Source organism: Diadema antillarum, unplaced genomic scaffold, assembly GCF_040938485.1.
Source record: "Diadema antillarum isolate AM-2024a unplaced genomic scaffold, OU_Dant_1.0 seq00000183_RagTag, whole genome shotgun sequence".
In the NCBI taxonomy this organism is placed as follows: Eukaryota; Metazoa; Echinodermata; class Echinoidea; order Diadematoida; family Diadematidae; genus Diadema; species Diadema antillarum.
In genome coordinates, this window is record NW_027271250.1 from 1970935 (window position 1) to 1990000 (window position 19066).

The 19066-nt window shown below is 38.0% G+C and overlaps 2 protein-coding genes across 2 annotated transcripts in view; one reads left to right on the forward strand and one right to left on the reverse strand.

Moving 5' to 3' along the window:
* The first annotated feature begins 795 nt into the window (after positions 1–795).
* On the forward strand, positions 796–7785 carry LOC139728577 (actin-5-like). Its single transcript, XM_071639513.1, has 5 exons — positions 796–952; positions 2052–2215; positions 2680–2910; positions 5887–6133; positions 7256–7785. The coding sequence occupies exons 1-5, from the start codon at positions 796–798 to the stop codon at positions 7783–7785; spliced, it is 1329 nt and encodes a 442-aa protein (XP_071495614.1).
* A 1638-nt stretch (positions 7786–9423) lies between these two features.
* The window catches only part of LOC139728578 (uncharacterized), a 14163-nt gene continuing 4520 nt past the window's right edge, over positions 9424–19066 (reverse strand). The window contains exons 4-12 of the mRNA XM_071639515.1: positions 19045–19066; positions 17788–17883; positions 17472–17602; positions 17156–17241; positions 13502–13658; positions 12716–12817; positions 11940–12098; positions 10818–10913; positions 9424–9594 (exon numbers count right to left, since the gene is read on the reverse strand). The exon at positions 19045–19066 is cut by the window's right edge and continues 251 nt beyond it. Coding sequence (XP_071495616.1) covers positions 9424–9594; positions 10818–10913; positions 11940–12098; positions 12716–12817; positions 13502–13658; positions 17156–17241; positions 17472–17602; positions 17788–17883; positions 19045–19066 — 1020 coding nt within the window. The remainder of the gene's footprint in view (positions 9595–10817; positions 10914–11939; positions 12099–12715; positions 12818–13501; positions 13659–17155; positions 17242–17471; positions 17603–17787; positions 17884–19044) is intronic.

Sequence of the window (19066 nt, forward strand, 5' to 3'; positions counted from 1 at the left end):
GACCCCCCCCCCCCCCGACATGACAATGGATCTATATGAATAGATGAATCAGGGAGGTGACTTCGGTGGGTTATACGGCGGTCATAAGGAGGGGGGGGGGGGGGTTGGCTTCCAATTGGTTATGCAATGAGCCAATCATTTGAAACCCCATAGTTGTCAGATATTGCCATTTTTTTTTTAAAAAAAGGTCATACCAATACCGAATTGATGGTTTGGATACTGTTAACAGATTCGATGTTCCATCATCATGCAGGAAAGCACCATGCAGCCAGGGGAGGCGGGACCATTTGTATTGGGGACAGATGGAACTGCATTATCCCACTAAACTTGCATAGGCCTACAATGTTCTAGTATCCAATGTGTCATTGTAAGTGCACAAGGCGGAAGAACTCGCAGTGATCTGTTCGACAAGGGAAACCATTCAGTGCATTGTTAATTCAGGTGAATAGGACCGACAAGACTTGTACACCTCCGCTTTGTACAGCCTCGGAAGTACAGCACCAAACGGCAGAGCGACATATTGTGTACAGTGCAGTAACGTGTGGCTTTACATGCTTTTCCAGTCTACATCGATATAGAGCAAGGGCCAAGAGACATAGGATCCTGTGATGCATGGAGATAATGACCTCTTTGGTATTTTCATGAGCGGCATGCAGTATATATATCATGGAGCTGCATGACCGTGTACAGTAGTCCATGTACCTTTCGACAACATTCAATCGACCAATGAAGTTCAATGAAATCGTCAGTGATTACGTAACAGCCTTTTCCCATAGACGGATAAGCGTATCGTGAATGGCGTACGACTCCGACTTCGACGTTGACGACTGGCCTGCAATCGTGGTGGATAATGGATCGGGATTCATCAAGTACGGAATGGCTGGAGACGATTTGCCGAAATCTGTCTTTTCTAGCGTAGTGGGACGATATCCGCATCACCATTGGCAGGTTGGTATCACGTACTGAAGTCGGTATAAAATTTTAGACACGCGACAGTATCATATTCATTTAGGATTCCCCCCCCCCCCCCCCCCGCTCAATCGACTTATTCCCAGTCCTCTGTATGTCATTAAACACAATTTCAGATTTTCAAGCCTGTATAACGTGCGGGAGCTATGTTTATTTCATCCACTGAGATCAAGAGAGACGGGGCGTCACTATACCGGGTGTCCCCAAAAAGCGAAACTGTGGATTTTCAGTACCTTGCGTTCTAAAAGTGATATTTTTTGACGTCATTAGAAAGAGCATCTTCAGCAAAAGACAATGATACCAAAATCATTATATTTGGTTCAGTACTTTTTATTCTACGCCAATTTCTGTAAATTATGCAGTCATCATTTTCAAATTTCGCTGGATTTTTGCGACGTATGAGATAATAATTTGGGTGCGACACGCGTTCCGTATATTATGGTGAATTGTGTAAGCTCGTTGATCCATGTCAACAAAAGATACAGCTTTCACAATGGGCGCGCGCACACATACACAGACAGACAGACAGACAGACACACACACACTGTTGTTTTTTTTCCTGGCCCGCGCCAGGAAAAAAATATCCCTTTGAACACCCACTTTGATGCCCCCTCTCAAAAATATTTGAAGTATAAATGTGCCGCCAAAGTGTTGATGATATTTGTTTTTTGTTTGTCATAAGGGGAAATTTCATTTCAATAATAATGAATAAACTAGCAAAATGCTTTGTTAAAACATCATGTCAGTCACAGATTTCAAAATGAATCTTTACATTACTCAGAAAATGGCGGCATCAAACGACGAGATGAATGACACCAGTGCACTTGTGGTATTCTTTTGTGCTTCCCTTGTATGTGTATATAGTAAACAGGTGTTTGAACAATCCTAGTCAGGCGTGAGCTCAAGCTTTCGATCCCCCATAGTTCGTCGGGCGAGTTTCGGGAAGCTGTTTGGTTGTCAGGGAGTACCTTTGTTCGGAAGGCATTCGTAAACTATAGTCTATAAGATGAGCAGAGTGTGAGATACAGAGCTTGAAAAAAAATAGAAAATGTAAGTCGAGTGTCAATATCCCTGATCGACAGGAGACGACCACAGAGACGTGATATCGGCGATGAGCAGCGACGAAGAAGACGGACCCGACACACTGGTAATCGACAATGGCAGCGGGAAAATAAAGGCGGGGTTTGCGGGAAACAAAACGGTCAGCGCCGTCTTTCCATCCTGCGTCGGAAGATCAACGAAGAAGGTATGAGATCACGGCACGCAGGACGCAACCCGTGAGCTACCGTACTATGATACATTGAAGTGTTACCTGGGAGATTAAGAGTAATGCTTGCTAATAGACCGGTTTACTTATATTCAAACTTTATGCATGCATGCCTTTCTGATAGTGGTTCTCCCTGACAACCCTAAAGCTTGCCAAGGTTTCCCTGATGTAGGCAAACTGGATTCCAAGTATTGAAAAGTGTTTGTTGTTGTTTTTTTTATGGTATTATTATGTTTGGTAATGTACATGTAGCTCGTTTACGTTAGGACGGAAGAAACATTAAATATTGAGTATGTTAGCAAAATGGGCTTTTATTTTTAGTTATGGCCGACATAAGATTCATAATTGTAAAACCGAACAGTCAGATCACTCATCTTTAAATATTCACAACAATTTACAACCCTCACGTTTTCGGTGATTTTACCTTCAATGTTTAAACCCAGGCTGCCGGCGATGGACGAGCGACGTACGTTGGCGACGATGCGCAGCGGAGGAGGGCTACACTGAGCCTTCACTACCCGATCGAGCACGGCGTGGTCTCCGACTGGGACGACATGGAGACGATCTGGAGGTACCTGCTCCTTGACGAGATGCGGGTCGACTCCGGTGTACACCCGGTGCTCATGACGGAACCACCTCTCAACCCTCTCTACAACAGGGAGAAGATGGCACAGGTGGGTGTGGCTATCTCGTGGTAGCAGACAGTGACCACTTTACAATTGATTTGGAGGACATTATAGTGTTGTAGTTTTGATTATAAACATTTTAACCGACAGTTTGCCCACATAATACTCTAAACCCTCTATACACCAAGGAGAAGATGGCACAGGTGGGTGTGGCTATCTCGTGGCAGAAGCGGATCTAGAGGGGGGGTTGGGGGGTTGCAACCCCCCCCCCCCCCCCAAAAAAAAAAAAAAATCCGGGGACCATTTTTTTTTTAAATCTTATCTTTTTTTTTAAACTTGTAATTTTATTTTTTTTTTCTATTTGAGATTTGCCAGTATCAGTGACAAGCTGTTCATAATAAAAGTATTAGGCTGACAGTGCTTATTCCAAGGTCCCCAATTCTTTGTATCTGTGTTGTCAACTGGCCTTACATTGCAGGAAAATGCAACTAAATTTTACAAATTTTCATGGGGGGGGGGGGGTAATTTGGCAATGACCTCTATACCAAAAATAGTGGTGTTTTAAATGCAAGAAAACGCCATTTTCACACCCCAACCGCCCCAACCCCCCCCCCCTTTATAAAAAGCTAGATCCGCCCCTGCGTGGAAGCAAACAGTGAGGGTATTTCTATATTAGCACTTTACATCATTGACTTGGGAGACATTGGTGGTAGTTCTGGTTATAGAATATAGATTTAACCGACAGTTTGCACAAATTAAGTATAAACGTGTGGATGTTTTGTCTGATACCACTCCTTTATATCTCCGTGAACTCAACATTTACTCCCATCACCAAACTCTTCCAACCTTTCGTTTTATTTGTATATTTTCACCTGTTTATTCCTCAATCTGTCTATCTTCATGCCTCCTCCTTTCTCCTCCTCATTTTTTTTTTAAATCAACCATCCTTACTCCTATAGGTGTGGGAGCTTTTTGTCACCCAAGTCACCTATTAGAAAATGTTCCCATTAGCAAACGTTCACTCCATGTTCAAGTTGCTTAAATCATTTAAACTAGCAAACGAACAGAACAGTGAGAGGTTTTTGTGAAAGGAAAACACATAAGTAAAAGAGGATTTAAAAGTTTCACACCTTTTCAGGGAATAGCAATCATTATGATAGGAAACTATGTTTGTAAATAACACGACGTGATGATGTTCTATTATTACCTCACAACTCCGCTGGTGGAAACTGAGTGTGACCTGTGCGGTAATCACATGCATAATTAATACATTGCTTCGTGTTTTGTGATTTTTGCTCTCCCCTCCCTCTGTTTTCCTTTTCATAAAGTCCACTATACAGGGTGTCTCGAAAAAAAAAACTGATACACTTTTGAAATGGCTGCCAAAAAAAGAAATATATGATTCTGGGGGAAAAAGGTTTATATGTATGGATAGCTTATGGACTCAACTTTCATATGACACCAAAAAGTTTAAAAGTAATTCATGCTTGAATGAGTACTGCTCTCGTTTGTAAAGGGTATGAAAATTAGGCTGGGCAGGAATTAGCCTTTTAAATTTGCGACATGTGAGTCCATTGGAGCTTACAAAACTGAAGTTGATATGATAAATTTATGATCAATTTCGATCAGATTGGGTTTGCCGAGTGAATTTTATGGTTTACTAAACCAAACTTTTATGCATGAGTAAACCCCAGTTGCATTTATTTCATTGTAGCATTGCAAATTTCCCTGGTAGACTCAGTGGTGTGATCATACGAGTCAGGATGAGGTGATGATACATGTTGCAATTTCCATGTTACACACTCTTATTTTTTACTTCTGTGACTTGAATGAAAACCTTCGCCCACATTGCAGTTATTTTCAGCTACTGGCTACTTATTACTCAGGTTTCCCATTGACCTGTAGAATAAATAGCTGACATCTTGACATTCTTTTTTTTTACGATCCATAATCGAATATTCAATGTTACATAATCCCTACCTGGGTATTAGTAAATCAATGAGATGTTCAATGTGGGTGGAGGTTTTTATTCAAAGTCAGTGAGAAAACTAACAGTGTGTAACAGTGTGTCACTTATTCATGATACATTAGGAATCAGTTAAGAGCTGTATAAGTTATTACTCAGCCCTCATTCATCTTGGAGTCTTGGACTGACAACCAAAGATGGAGAGGCCTCAGTTTACACCGCAGCAGCGTTCTTTTATGGTAATAGAATACCACTTTAGTGTCATATGAAAGATGAAACCATATCCTTACAAATGAATCTTCACCCATCATCACAGATTGCAATTGATCATGAATTTATCATATCAACTTTAGTTTTGTAAGCTCCAACGGACTCACCTCTCGCAAAATAGGAAGGCTGATTCCTGCGCAGCCTAATTTTTATACCCTTTACAAAAGTGAGCAGTGTTCATCTAAGCATGAAATATTTTCAGACTTTTTGGTGTCATATGAAAGTTGAGTCCATAAGCTATCCATACATATAAACCTTTCCGTCAGAATTGTATATGTTTTTATTCGGCGGGCATTTCAAAAGTGTATTTTTTTTGTTTTTTTTTTTAGACACACGGTAGATCGGGATCTGGGGATCTTTGTGATTGGCCATGATTGTTAGCAACGTGTTCATTGTCCCGTCGATCGAGCGATCGAGCAGTTTCAACCTGGTCGGCTCCTAACAGAGTACCGAACAATATGTCACAATCTTGTGTTATAGCTGTGGGTTGGAACCAGCTGCGAGCATGATGGTTAGCAACATATATAGTGTTCACAGATATTTTTGGCCTGTAGAGGTTGTTTAGAACCAGTTTCTATGGCCATAGAATGGCTATGACATCACACCTTGGTATAATCGGAAGGAATCATATTAAATCGGCCTACTGTTGTTAGAACTGAGATGGATTTTCATACGCTTTCTCGGCCTCCGACAGCTCCATCTCCTATTCCTATTACTCATTATCCTCATATTTCTCATCCTTTTCATCGTTTTCACCTTTTAAAATGGTTTGTTTTCAACCTCTTCAGGTGTTGTTTGAAAAGTTTCACATTCCCGCTTTGTACGTGGCCGTTCCCGCTCTCCTGTCGCTGTATGCCAGCGGCCGTGTGACAGGCTTCGCAGTAGAGTCCGGAGCAAGCAACACCCACGCACTGGCAGTCTACGAGGGATACTGCATCAAATCGGCAACGTCTCGAACCAGTCTAGCTGGGCGCGAAATTACGAGCTATCTGACGCGACTCCTGAACGAGAGGAGATATTCCTTTGCAACAACTGGTAAGCAAATACCATACGTCAATACATTTTACACCATATTGTGTAATACAAAGTCTTTTCTTAGTAAAACATTATGTATCATAAATGGTATAGAATTGACGCATATAAAATTACACCACATTGTTAGATATTATTCTGCAGTGTCGCAATGAAACGAAGAAATAAAACTTAACTGAACTGAAAATGAACCTCATTTAATAAAGTGTTAGTTTAATGAATTTGTGAACAATTTTGAAAGAGCATGTTCAAATGACTTCCGTCAAGTTAGTTCCCGTGCGATTATAATTGGTTATTCTGAAGATTTGCCATTCTGAAGGTCTCATTTTCAAAGGTTCATTTACCGAAGGTTTGTTATTCCGAACGTTCGTTATTCTAAAGGTTCGTTATTCCAAAGGTACGTGATTCAGAGAATGAAAGATGGGTTGTTATTCGGAAGAATGGTTGTTATGAATATGAAATAAGGTTCGTTATTCCCAAGGTTCATATAATCAGAAATAAAGTATAAAAAAGGTTAGTGATTCCGAAAAAATTCGTTAATTCGAAAACGAAATAAGGTGCATAATTCCAAAGGTTCTTTAGTAAAAAGCATTTTTTTCTCTCTCTCTTTTTTTTTTCATTTTCGGACTATCGAACCATCGGAATCTATAGCACCACAAAATTGTTCGGAAGTATGAAGTCTTTTTCAATGTGGGATTATAGTGAATGTCTACACTGTAGTTATAAGGAATGTAAATATTTCGGAATAAAGAACCTTCGGAATAACGAACGTCATCCACCCGGATTAGTGCTCTTCCAGTACTTGCTTGGAATGGGTAGATGGTGGAAGGCTGACTTCGACGTAATTCCAGTAGCTAGTGTTGGAATCCATGTCGTTTGCTGAACCGAGGTCCACTTGTGTGTCGGCAGTTTTGTCCACGTTAGCTAACACCGACCGAAGGGATTGTCAAATTATTTCATTTCAGACATATACAGTATTTCCAGTAGATGCCTTTGTAACTGGGTTGATAAGTTCCACTTGTTGCCAATTCATTTGGTTTATATGTGCTGACATAAAGACAACGGTGGAAAAAATGGCTATTGATTAAAAAAAAAAACATTAACATCGTATTGTTTCCATGATAGGGGAACGAGAAATTGTGAGAGAAATCAAAGAGCGCCTTTGCTACGTCGCTCCCGACTTTGAGGCCGAGTCGTCGTCGAGTGCCAGCGCAGCCTCAGAGACCAGCTTCGAGCTTCCCGACGGACAACGGTTGACAATGGGGAAGGAATCGTTCACGTGTCTGGAAGCCATGTTCCGGCCGTCGCTGCTCCACAGCGATCACGAACTCGGCATCGCGGATATCGTTCACCGTGGTATCCAGACCTGCAACCACGATATACGGGCCCGCCTGTACCAGGAAGTCGTGTTGACTGGTGGTAATACGATGCATCGAGGATTCGGCGAGCGAATGACGAGAGAGCTCAAGGAGAGGATACCCGGAACCGATGTGAAGGTCATCGCGCCGCCGGAACGCAGAAGCTCGGTATGGATTGGCGGGTCCATCCTCGGATCCCTGTCGAACTACAAGGGCATGTGGATATCCAAATCGACTTACGAAGAGTATGGTCCCACTGCGGTACGACGGTTCGCTGTGTTTGATCCTGAGAGTTGAAGTGACTTCAACAGGGACTAAATAAGTGCGTTCAGATTGACTTACCGTACGTAAGCTGCGCTCATGTTTGACCCCAAGAGAAAATAGACAACGTGAATGAAAACATCTCGCGGAACTCGGTATGTGGATATCATCCAAAAAAAAAAAAAATGAAACTTTTATTTACAAAGTCTTTCTTCTGACAATCATTGAAGAGAAATGAAGTTAACAAAACAGTAAAACACAGTTACGAGCTATGACGTTAGAAAGAGGTAGGTTTTGATGATCATGGTTACGTCCTGAGAAAATACTGCATTTATATTTGCCAATGAAAAGTGTTCGTCACATTTTGAAATAAACGAAAACTAAATTCCCAGAGAATTTCACATGCATGTTTTATTTTCATAAATTGTCTATATTTTTTTTCTTCATTACAATCATAAATCACATGTATGTATATAAATATTCAAGTGTAAACTTTTCCCGTTGAGGACGGACTGATTTTGCTACAACACGCATTTCCCATAGAGCCTTGCCCGAGTAAACTCGGGACTCAATATAAGCAAAAATTTACATATATTTTTTCATGATATGGATACTACATTGTATTATGACATTGTATCAACATAATGGATAGTAAAGGAATGTGCCTGACGTCACAACAAAAGCCAGATATAGAAGACTATACCCACTACTTGACCCTCCAACATCTGAACTATGTACACAACGTACGTTATTAACCTCTCTATCACTCTGACAAGGCACGTTTTCACATTTCAGTCTAGTGCACTGAAAACAAGATATTTTACTTGCAAAGATTGATTCCGTAGCAATTCACCTATTTAAAGTTACCATTTTTTTTCAGAATGAATATACGCACGACTGTGTAACACTCATACACACACACACACACACACACTGTATTTATGTATGATCATAATTATAACAATACATATATATACATATATTACCAATAAAATTGTATACTCATGTATATGTCCATATGGCACGGTTACCATGTGCAGGGGCATAAGTTACTAGATGTACGTTGGATTTTCATTTTGAAATCCGTTTTGTTTCTTAAGAATGCACTTTTCAGCAGGATGGAGCGTTTTCACCCTATACTCTAGTTTATTATTATTATTATTATTATTATCATCATTATTGTTATTATTGTTATTGTTATTGTAATTATTAATATTATTATTATTACTATTATTGTTATTATTGTATATATATACATTGTATATATATATATATATATATATATATATATATATGTGTGTGTGTGTGTGTGTGTAAATATTTTCAGTAACTTGTTGTCCACATGTTGGTCAAACTATCATCAATAATAGAACAGAACTCTGAAGGACATACTGCACTCTGCCCTTTGTCAAGTGATTTTGCCAAATCGCTTGACAAAGGGCAGGGAGCCCGATAATTTGTGTGTTTTTTAGACAAACTGTTGGTGTTGAAATCTAAGTATGATACATTTCTGGAGTTCTGTTCTATTATTGATGATATAGTATACGTATACAGTATATATGATAAGTATATATATATATATATATATATATATATATATATATATATATAAGATGATAACCAGCGCTTGCATCTATGTTTGTGCCTGTTTACATAAGTATACATTAAAACATATTAAACATGGCTGTTCATTTCACTGCTGGATTCAGCAATGACGGATATTTCACTCGCGCAGACTTCCCCGGCTCGGCGCTCACCCTTTTCTCTTCCCACACCCTTTCGAGGAGTGAGGCGTCCCTTCTCTTTCTGGTACGTCAGGAAAGCTCGCATGCCACGTCGTCCTTGCTGTGGTATTGATTATGAAAGACATTTCAGACACAAGAGTCATATCAACCACCATCTTTCCTTCATATATATTTCTATCTCTTCCTTGTACTTTATAGTATTGGTTGTAAGGTTTCAGCTTTTAACTTTTTTTTTCTGCGAGATACCTAGAAATCACTACATGAAATGTTAAAGAGCATACAATACAGAGGAATTGAAAGTTTATTTTATGGAAATCAATTTGAAAATGGCTGAGATATCCAAAAACAAAATAATACAAAGCGATCCTTATAAAGGGTGGGTCCCATTTTTTTTTATTAGGATCTCTTTGTTTTGGATATATCGGCCATTTCAAAAGCAATTTTCATCAAGTAAACTTTGAATTGTTCTAAGAATCGTATGCTCTTTCATATTTTACAGAAGATTTCTCATCATCTCTTAATAATCTTCATAAAAAGAATGTTGGAAACCTAATGCCCCGTCTCAACTAAATTTGTACCATATCTTTTATGTACAACATCATATACTTCTCTCTAATGTCCCTCTGCGTCTTAGAATAGGTTACTAGGTCGATTACAAGTGATGTTTTAATCTTCGCGATATATATATATATATATATATATATATATATATATAAACCTGTGAAGTATTACAAGAAAGTAATAATTGTGTATTTTTGGCGGTATACAGTGTATAAAGTGCAATGTACTTCTCTAAGAAGAAGTAGCAATACCTTTGAAGTAAAATTGCATCGAATGAGGGTAACCCTATATTATGCATTTAAAAGCGGCAAATGTCATCTCTTGGCAGGAAGCTTATTTTACAAACTTTTTTTTTTTTACCTGATCTAGCTTCTATTGTCTTTTTTCTCGACGTTTATGCTAGGATAAACCAACTTCGGAAAAAGATGGAAGACGAAACATATATACAATTTTGAAATACAATACAAATATTTTGACAAACGTGATATTTTGTTACGTGCATTTTCTTTCCATTATGCAAACAAACACACACGCACACAGATGCATACTCACACACAAGCATAAAGCAGTAAGCATAAAGTTTATATTATGCGCATGTAATTCTAATTTTGTCAGAATACCTGAACAGTCCTCTCCACTGTATCAAGTATAATATAGTATAAGAACAATAGCTAACTGTATCCTACATTATGTAATCATACGTGAAGTGCCTAATGAATAGAAATAAACGAAAAAAAAAACAAGGAAAATGTCAGAAATTACCTCAATTATGTAGTCCATATCTTCTTGTTCATTCCTAAAGTCAAGCGACTTGACGTACACCGTGTTGATGAGAACTGTTCGATCAGTGTCGTTGCCCTGTGGAAAGTAATCATCACTTACTCTGTATTTCACGGTGACAATCATGAACATCGAATGCAAGCAAAACGTAGACAAAGCTTTCCAATCAACCTCTATTATGTGACATACACTCATTTTTTTTTCTCCTCTTTTCATGAATGCGGCACGTACGTAAATCTCATCATAGTCATTTCCAACAAGTTGAAATGAAATATAATACGGAGTATGCAGAGAATGACAGATACAGATAGAATACTGCATGGAAGTGCACGGACTTATGCCCAAGCATACCCTAGTTGATGATAACAAGAGAATAGTGTGATGTCACTAGTGAGCGAAATATTGTGTCGGCCAAAGTTTTTTTTTTATATATATCGTATTATTGCTACATTTTAATCATCAAGAAGCAAAGTCACACCTCAGAGAAAACAGTGCTGCTGGTTAACGTACAAAATGGTGTTATGATATAGCAACAGTGTTTTCTCTCTTGGCTGGTAAACCAAAATTGAGTGAAAAATCCCATATACTTATTTTTCTCTTCTTTTCTTTTCTTTTCTTTTCTTTTCTTTTCTTTTCCAAACGGGTTTTCATCCCGAATTCTGGACTGAGCAATGTCGTGAAATATACCATACTTATTCATAAAGTAATTAACCATATTTTGTAGCATCACACATTAGTTTGTTTGTTTGTTTGTTTTAGTGTTATTCTGCATGGAGTTAATGGGTGCGTACATCTACAGAGTCATTCAAATCCAAACTTAAAACTTATCTGTTCCTGTCACACTGAGGACTGTATAAATATAATTGCTGTATGTCATTAATGTTCGGAACGATATTGTATTTTTAATTGGTATAAGTTTTTTTTTCTTTATTTGGTATGTATATTTCTTTTTTGTTTGCTATTTTCTTCTTTGTTGACATGTTTGAACATGTATATGCTTGTATATTTATATCTTTTCATTTTTGAAGCGCCATGAGCACTGAAAAGTGGGCCTGTGCGCTATACAAGTAGCCATTATTATTATTATACAGTTAGGAGCCCTACCGCAAGGAATGACCGCCTGACACTCGTGAGTAACGTCTGGAAGATCCCGCCAACAAACTGACTAGTTGACCTGATGTCGTTTCGCCCCGACCCGATGTACTGACTCTGTATTCCAATGCCTGCCTCTTGGGCAAAGGACATCAACTCTTCAAAGTGGATCTGAAGTAAAAGGTCACGAGGGTGATTCAGATTAATTTCTATAGGTCTATGATATGACATCGAAATTTTGTTTCCATTAACATTTTTACAATAACAATACAAAAACAAATCACATCACATCTACTCATTTAATTGACTGTCACAACAGACGTTACAACACACACAATATAATTATATGAATCAGGAATACTATGGGAAGGACAGTTACGAGAAAAAAAAATATGACCGTACACGAAATGTATCACAATGAATGAATCAATTATAAAGCTAAAGAAACAACATCAGGCGAATATGAAATAAATGCAGTTACGTGTACTTTTTGAAAAAAATTAACTTCCAAACCCTTCCAGATTGTCAACTAGCATGATTTTTTATGTTGATATAAATTGTTATCATTATTGTTAAATGATAATGACCTCAGGAATAAAACAATTCTCCTTGTATGATATACTAACAATAACCGCCAGGTTGGAAAGAAGGCTTGCAGCCAGAGGACGGACGTCGGACCGTCCCCGCAATCCGCTTGTTAGTTGCTGAACTTCTATTTTGTAAGAACATGTATTTACGCTGCATCATTCCCAAAGACTCACTAATATTCTGGTTGATACTATACTCACACTGCCGTCATCATTGATGTCAAGACGTTTAAAGATCTCATCGATGGTGGCGCCCTCGCCGAATAAGACCTTCGCGTCCTCTGTAGAAAACTTGTCCCCGCTCTGATGGCAAATTGAGAAGTGGCGTATTTCTTTTTTTTAACGCAAATTCTGTTCCAAACTATCCCCCTTAACCCTTTCTAACACTCTGTTTGTATCTTATGTAGCTATATCGACTTAAAACACTCTTAAAGAAGAAATCCACTCTAAAATTGTATAATTTCATAAGAAAACAAATAAGAATCACTGCAGAGCAGTGCAGAATAATGATCAAAAATCGGATCATGTGTTGTTCTATATAGACAAAATGTGAATTGTTCCATTCTGATTTAATTCCAATCAAATCACCCCTACTTCTACATTTCTTCTTTTTCTTTTGTGTCAAATGTTATGAATTGTTACTAAATCAAAGCTAAAGACACATCTTTTTGCCTCGTGATTGTATCATTTTAAAAGCATCAGGTTTTGCTGCGCACTATATGCAGAATTTTATCGTATCTAGCATATCCATTTCATAGATTTATAATTGTATCATGACTGAATATTCAAAAACCCTCATTTTGCAAAATGAATTTGAATTTATATGATTTCAAAATCATTCTTATGACAATAAAGATAGACCATTATTTTTTATATTTGGGATAGAAATGTGAGCTATTTAAAATGTTTTGACCGTTTAAGCACAGTGAATTTCGCTCCCATATTGATCATTTCTGTAAGTGGTTTGAGCTTCGTTATTTTTTCTACCTTCTCAATAGCATTTTGCAATTCGTCGAGGCTGATCGTTTGATTCTCGCCGACGTCGTTTTCGCTGAGGACTTGCAGGAAACGATTCATAGCCGTCGTCATCCTGTGGTGATTACGCAGAGTCTGCTTCCGACTGGCCTCGAGTTCGACATGGGCCCTGCAATGGAGGCCGAGGCAAGTGAACCAGACATTAAAGGGGAAATCCAGTTCAAATCAGATTAGACTGATAAAAAAGAGTAAAATCTTACGAATTCAACGGAAAAAATTGGCTGAAATCGGATGAAAAACAAGGAAGTTATGAAATTTTGAACTTTTGCTAATTTCTACAAAACAGTTCTTGTACAGTGAGTATGAATAGGCCTATGCAAATGAGTGAGCTGACCATGCATGTCATACCCTCACAATTTTTCATTGATCGTGTACACACACACACACACAAAAAAATGACGAAAATTCAATTTTTCTGTCATTGAAGTCTAAAACATGATGTTATTCCTGCGATGGTTGAATAACTTCAGAATAGTGACCAGTTAGATATATCAGGATTTGAGCCTCGGGCATAATTGCATTTGAATGAAAAAGTGGAAATTCGAAAATGGTATGTACAAACTATATGGCAAGTTGTAAGGGTATGACATGCTCACTTTGCCATTTGCATTATATTCACGAACTGTTTCGTGAAAAATTACCAAAATTTCAAAATGACATAACTTCCTTATTTGTTTTTATTTTATTAGGATTGGGTTTAGGGTAAGGGGGAAGAGTCATGGGGTAATTGTCCAGGGGGTATTTACCCTAGAAAACCAAAATACCCTGTACGAACACAAACCCGTCTTGCGAGCTTTCTAGACGAAGATGATCACACCAGCTTTTGAATGAATGTTATCCATTTGCATCATTGATCATTGTAATCACCTAATACATCGTCCTGTGTTCTGGAGAGGGGAGGAAGAGCTTTAATAACAACGAATGGAGTTACAGAATAGCTCCATGGCATAGCCAAAGTTGATATCCCTGTTTCACTTCGTCCGGGTTCCGCCGCCTATGCCGTCCACCAGTCCTTATAGACATGAAAGAGATTGACTGCACATAATGTGACATTGTATGTCACTTCACGTTTTTTCAGCCCCCCCCCCCCCCTTTCTCAGCGTTTAGGAGTAAGTTACATTTACACGACGTTCTTAAACTTAAAGATTATCTCGAAGTCTTAATCTTCGGTGATTATTAGCTCGTAGTTTCGTCAAATTCAAAGCTTATTTGATGAAAATTGATTTTGAAATGGCTTAAAGGGATCGTACAGTTTTGGTTGAGACCTAATTTCAGGTTTCCATTATTTTTTGGTGAGATAATGAGAAACCTCTTATGAAATATGAAAGAGCATGTAATTCAGTGAGGGATTCAATGTTTATTTGATAAAAATTGGTTTTGAAATGGCTGAAATATCCAAAAAAGAGAAATTCTAATAAAGTGTGGGACCCACACTTTATTACGATCGCTTTGTTTTTACTTTGTTTTTGGATGTTTCATTAATTCCAAAAACGATTTTCATCAAATAAACTTTGAATTCCTCTTAAAATGGTATGCTCTGTACTATATATAAGTGTTTTCTTGGTATCTCGCAAAAAGTTAAAAGCCCAATTTTCATCTCCACCAATACTGCACCATCCCTTTAAAATATCCACAACAAAGCAGTCCTAATAAAAGGTGGGACCTATCTTTTATCAGGGTCGTTTTGTTTTACTGTGTTTTTTAATATATCAGCCATTTAGAATACAATCTTTCATCAAATAAAGTTTGAATTCTCTTAGAATTCCATGCTCTTTAACATTTCATAAAGTAATTTCTAAGTATCTCGCAAAGATGTTAAAATTTGAATCCAATTTTGAAACCAATACTATACCATCCCTAATGCCGTGCCGATTGAGTATTAGTGTTGTATCATCCCAATATGTCTAACGCTATGGCTTAATTTTGGCTGAGATCTATAGGCTTGTGAAGGATTGTAGTTCAGAGAATTGAATACTCAGTACAGTGGTCCTATAGGTCACGCACAAGTGAACGCAGTATTGACCCAGAGCTCACCACGAACTCATAATTATTGTGCTATAGGTATTCAACCCCGTGGGAGAATCACACAAAATATCGGAGGTCACAAGTTCTATAAGCAGAAACGTTGATAACCGTAAAGATAAGATATACAAAATCTCTATGCTGACAACATTTATGATAGCAAAAATCCAGTTAGGCTATATACATTTATTCTTGGGTATAAGTTAGCTCGGAATTAAGATGTTTTACCCTGGAATCGTATTCTTATCAGTGGCTTTCTCTTTTTTCTTTCTTTCTTTTTTTCTTTTTTTTTTGGGGGGGGGGACGTGGTGTAAATATCGCCTGTGAATATACTCTTCCAGACTTTTTATTCGCATGAAAACACTGAATTTGAGAAAAAGGCACCAATCACATAAAAAAACAAATAAACACACAATAAACATTAATTGCATAAAAGTGCGATTACACTGTAATGTGTAGTGTTTGACAAACTTTATTTCCCCCATCGTTTAGATTCTTGATGAGTATCTTTTTTCTTTCATTAAGGAAAAAAACATATCAGAAAGAGATAACTAAGTAGGTCTTAGAACATATGAGCTTTGCCAAAACAATTTCATTTGTGTATTTTGTAAATTCATAACCCGTAACAGAAACATAGTTAAAACCAAGAATACGAAAGATATGCACAACATGTCAAGACGCATTTTGTAACATTCGGGTTGGAACAAAATCAAACATGGACATGGATTGGATGACCGTTAAACAATCACTAGTATAGTATACATTAAAAGTGTGTAACATAATATCGCGGTTAATGTGGAAGCTGTTGTATTAAAAGACCGACTGAGGATTAGCTGTGGTCCTGTGGATAAGACCAAAGACTCTGAATCATGAGGTCCTGGTTCGAGCCCCAGCTAGCAACAGCGGTTGTGCGAGGCAATTCTGAAGGCGCTGTATATCCCCATTGCCTCGTCCATTTTGATCGGAGGGGATTCAGAGTCATTGGTCCTGCCGTGACTTGCTCATTAGCGTTTAAGGGAATTCCAGATTAATCGAAAGTTCTTCTGATAAGAGAGGGAAAAATCTTTTAAGTGAAATTAAACATTGAAAATGTGATCAAAATCGGATTAAAATCAAGGAAGTTGTGACAATGTGGAGTTTTGCTAGTTTTCATATTACAGTTCTTGAACAGGCAATATGTAAATGCAAGTGATTAAGTTGATGATGTCATCGCCTCACAACTTTCTCTACAGTTAATACACAATATATTAAAGTTTCCAGGGCACACAATTTTATAACTTCCCTATTCAAATTTTTATCCGATTTTGATCAAATTTTCACTGTAGTGCCCCTAGCGTTGTGCTTATAATTTTTTTTTCTTCATTCTCAGACTCACTTCAGACTGGTCATGAGTCACCTTTTAAGTGCTCCCTTCGTAGTCACGTTAATAAATGCAGACAGACGGACAGGCAGGTCACACACACACATGCACACACACACACACACACACACACACACATACACACACATACACACACGTACACACACACACACACACACACACACACACCTACACTCAAGTGTATGGCGTTATTACTGTTGTACCTTGCGAGTTTTGTATTGGGCAGAGGAGCCGACGTTGAGATCAGCTCGGGCTTGTTTGGAAGTGTGTGGGATTCATGCTCACTGAACTGCGATAAGAACAGAAAAAATGTGGCAAAGAGGAAAAGCAAATATCAAAAACTGATAACTTTCATCTCGTCCACAGCTTTGTTTTTGTTTCTTACACAAACACTCTGCTAACATTGTGACCACAATAATGATTGTAACAATAATGATAATGATGATGATAATGATAACAACAAGAAGAGTAATAACAGTAATACATCACGTATTTACTGTAAAGTTACTGTTTACTTACTGTAATCATCCCAAACGTCTTGTCGTTGAATGTTCCAAAGCGCTCTTCCTTCATAAGCAACCTGGCAATCTTTTCAAGATCCTGCATCCTCCGAAAATACGAGTCCTCTGGTTTCATGGACAGCCACCATCCTGGAATATCGAGACGTAAAGTGTAGGAATACAGAGTGAGTCAGAAAAAAGTCCCATCATTTTGAAGATGTCTTGTGTAGGTCCATGTTTCAACAAACAACTACAATAACATGAAAAAGTTCCCATCCCCGCGCATACACACCCACACACAATTTTTTTTTCGTTATTTATAGTTCTCGTCTTACCATCGAAGCAGTGGACAGGATAGTTACAGATGACTCCGCCATCAACGTATAAGTCTGCTTGTCCAGTAAAAATCCTCTTGTACGGCTGAAATACACCTGTGGTCCCGATAAAACGCACAACTCATTCAGACCAATTTCTATTAGGCACAATAGTACAGATTTTTCCTGCATATATTCCGTTATATTCTCTATATCATTTTACCTGCTGGCGTGACAAGATTATGATAATAAATAATTTACAGTTAATTAAGTACAAAACAATGACAAAATACGCTCTCATTGCACACTCACATTATCGTCTACGTGATGGTTTCCATAACTGTGATTTTTTTTTTTTTTTTGCAAGAGCGTCGCTCTCTAAACTTCTTTATAGTCTTAGACTTTGTATTTATAGTGCTCCCAAATCTGTTTTCATCGAGTTTCTTATACTTTTCTTTGTTTGCATATGTGTCTTATCATGTCGGAGAATATCTATCAACATTATAGAAATTAGAAAACGTACCAATATTCTATCTGTTTAGAAAAAGAAATGCGTCCTTTTTTAACCTTGCGTATTAACTCATAATACAGTGGAGGATTTACTTTAAAGGGATGGTATAGTTTTGGTTGAGATGGTGATTCAGAGTTTAACTTTTTGCGGGGTAATTAGGAACCACATACATGAAATATCAAATAGCATACAACTCTAAGAGGAATTAAAGGTTTATTTGATGAGAATCGAGTTTGAATTGGCTGAGATATTCAAAAACAGTGTTCCTAATAAAAGGTGGGACCCACCTTTTACTAGGACCACTTTGTTTTGCTTTGCTTTTGGATATCCTAGCCATTTCATAACCAATTGTCATCGAACAAACTTTGAATTCCTCTTAAAATTGTCAGCTCAATATTTCATAAGTGACTTCTAAAATAATCTCGCAAAAATTTATAACCTGAACCCCCATCTCAACCAAAATTATACCATCCCTTCAACCGTGACAGCAGGTGACAAACGCTCAGTTAAGGTCTTTTATATTATAGGCCTATCCTCATGACCTTGTCCATTGGGATGACACGATTTTATTATCGTAACAAGATCAGGTGTATCAAGGCTTGTGTACAGTAGTTATTCAATGACCACGCGTAAAATAAATGCAGACTCATCGTCTGAATTACCAGAATATGTATACAGGAGCTGTCTTTGTTTATGACGTCAGCGGAGGGAAGGGGGGGGGGGGGGGTGGTTGGAGGAGACAGAAAGAGGAACTTTTATCACGTTACCTGGGATAGCGGTCGACATTCG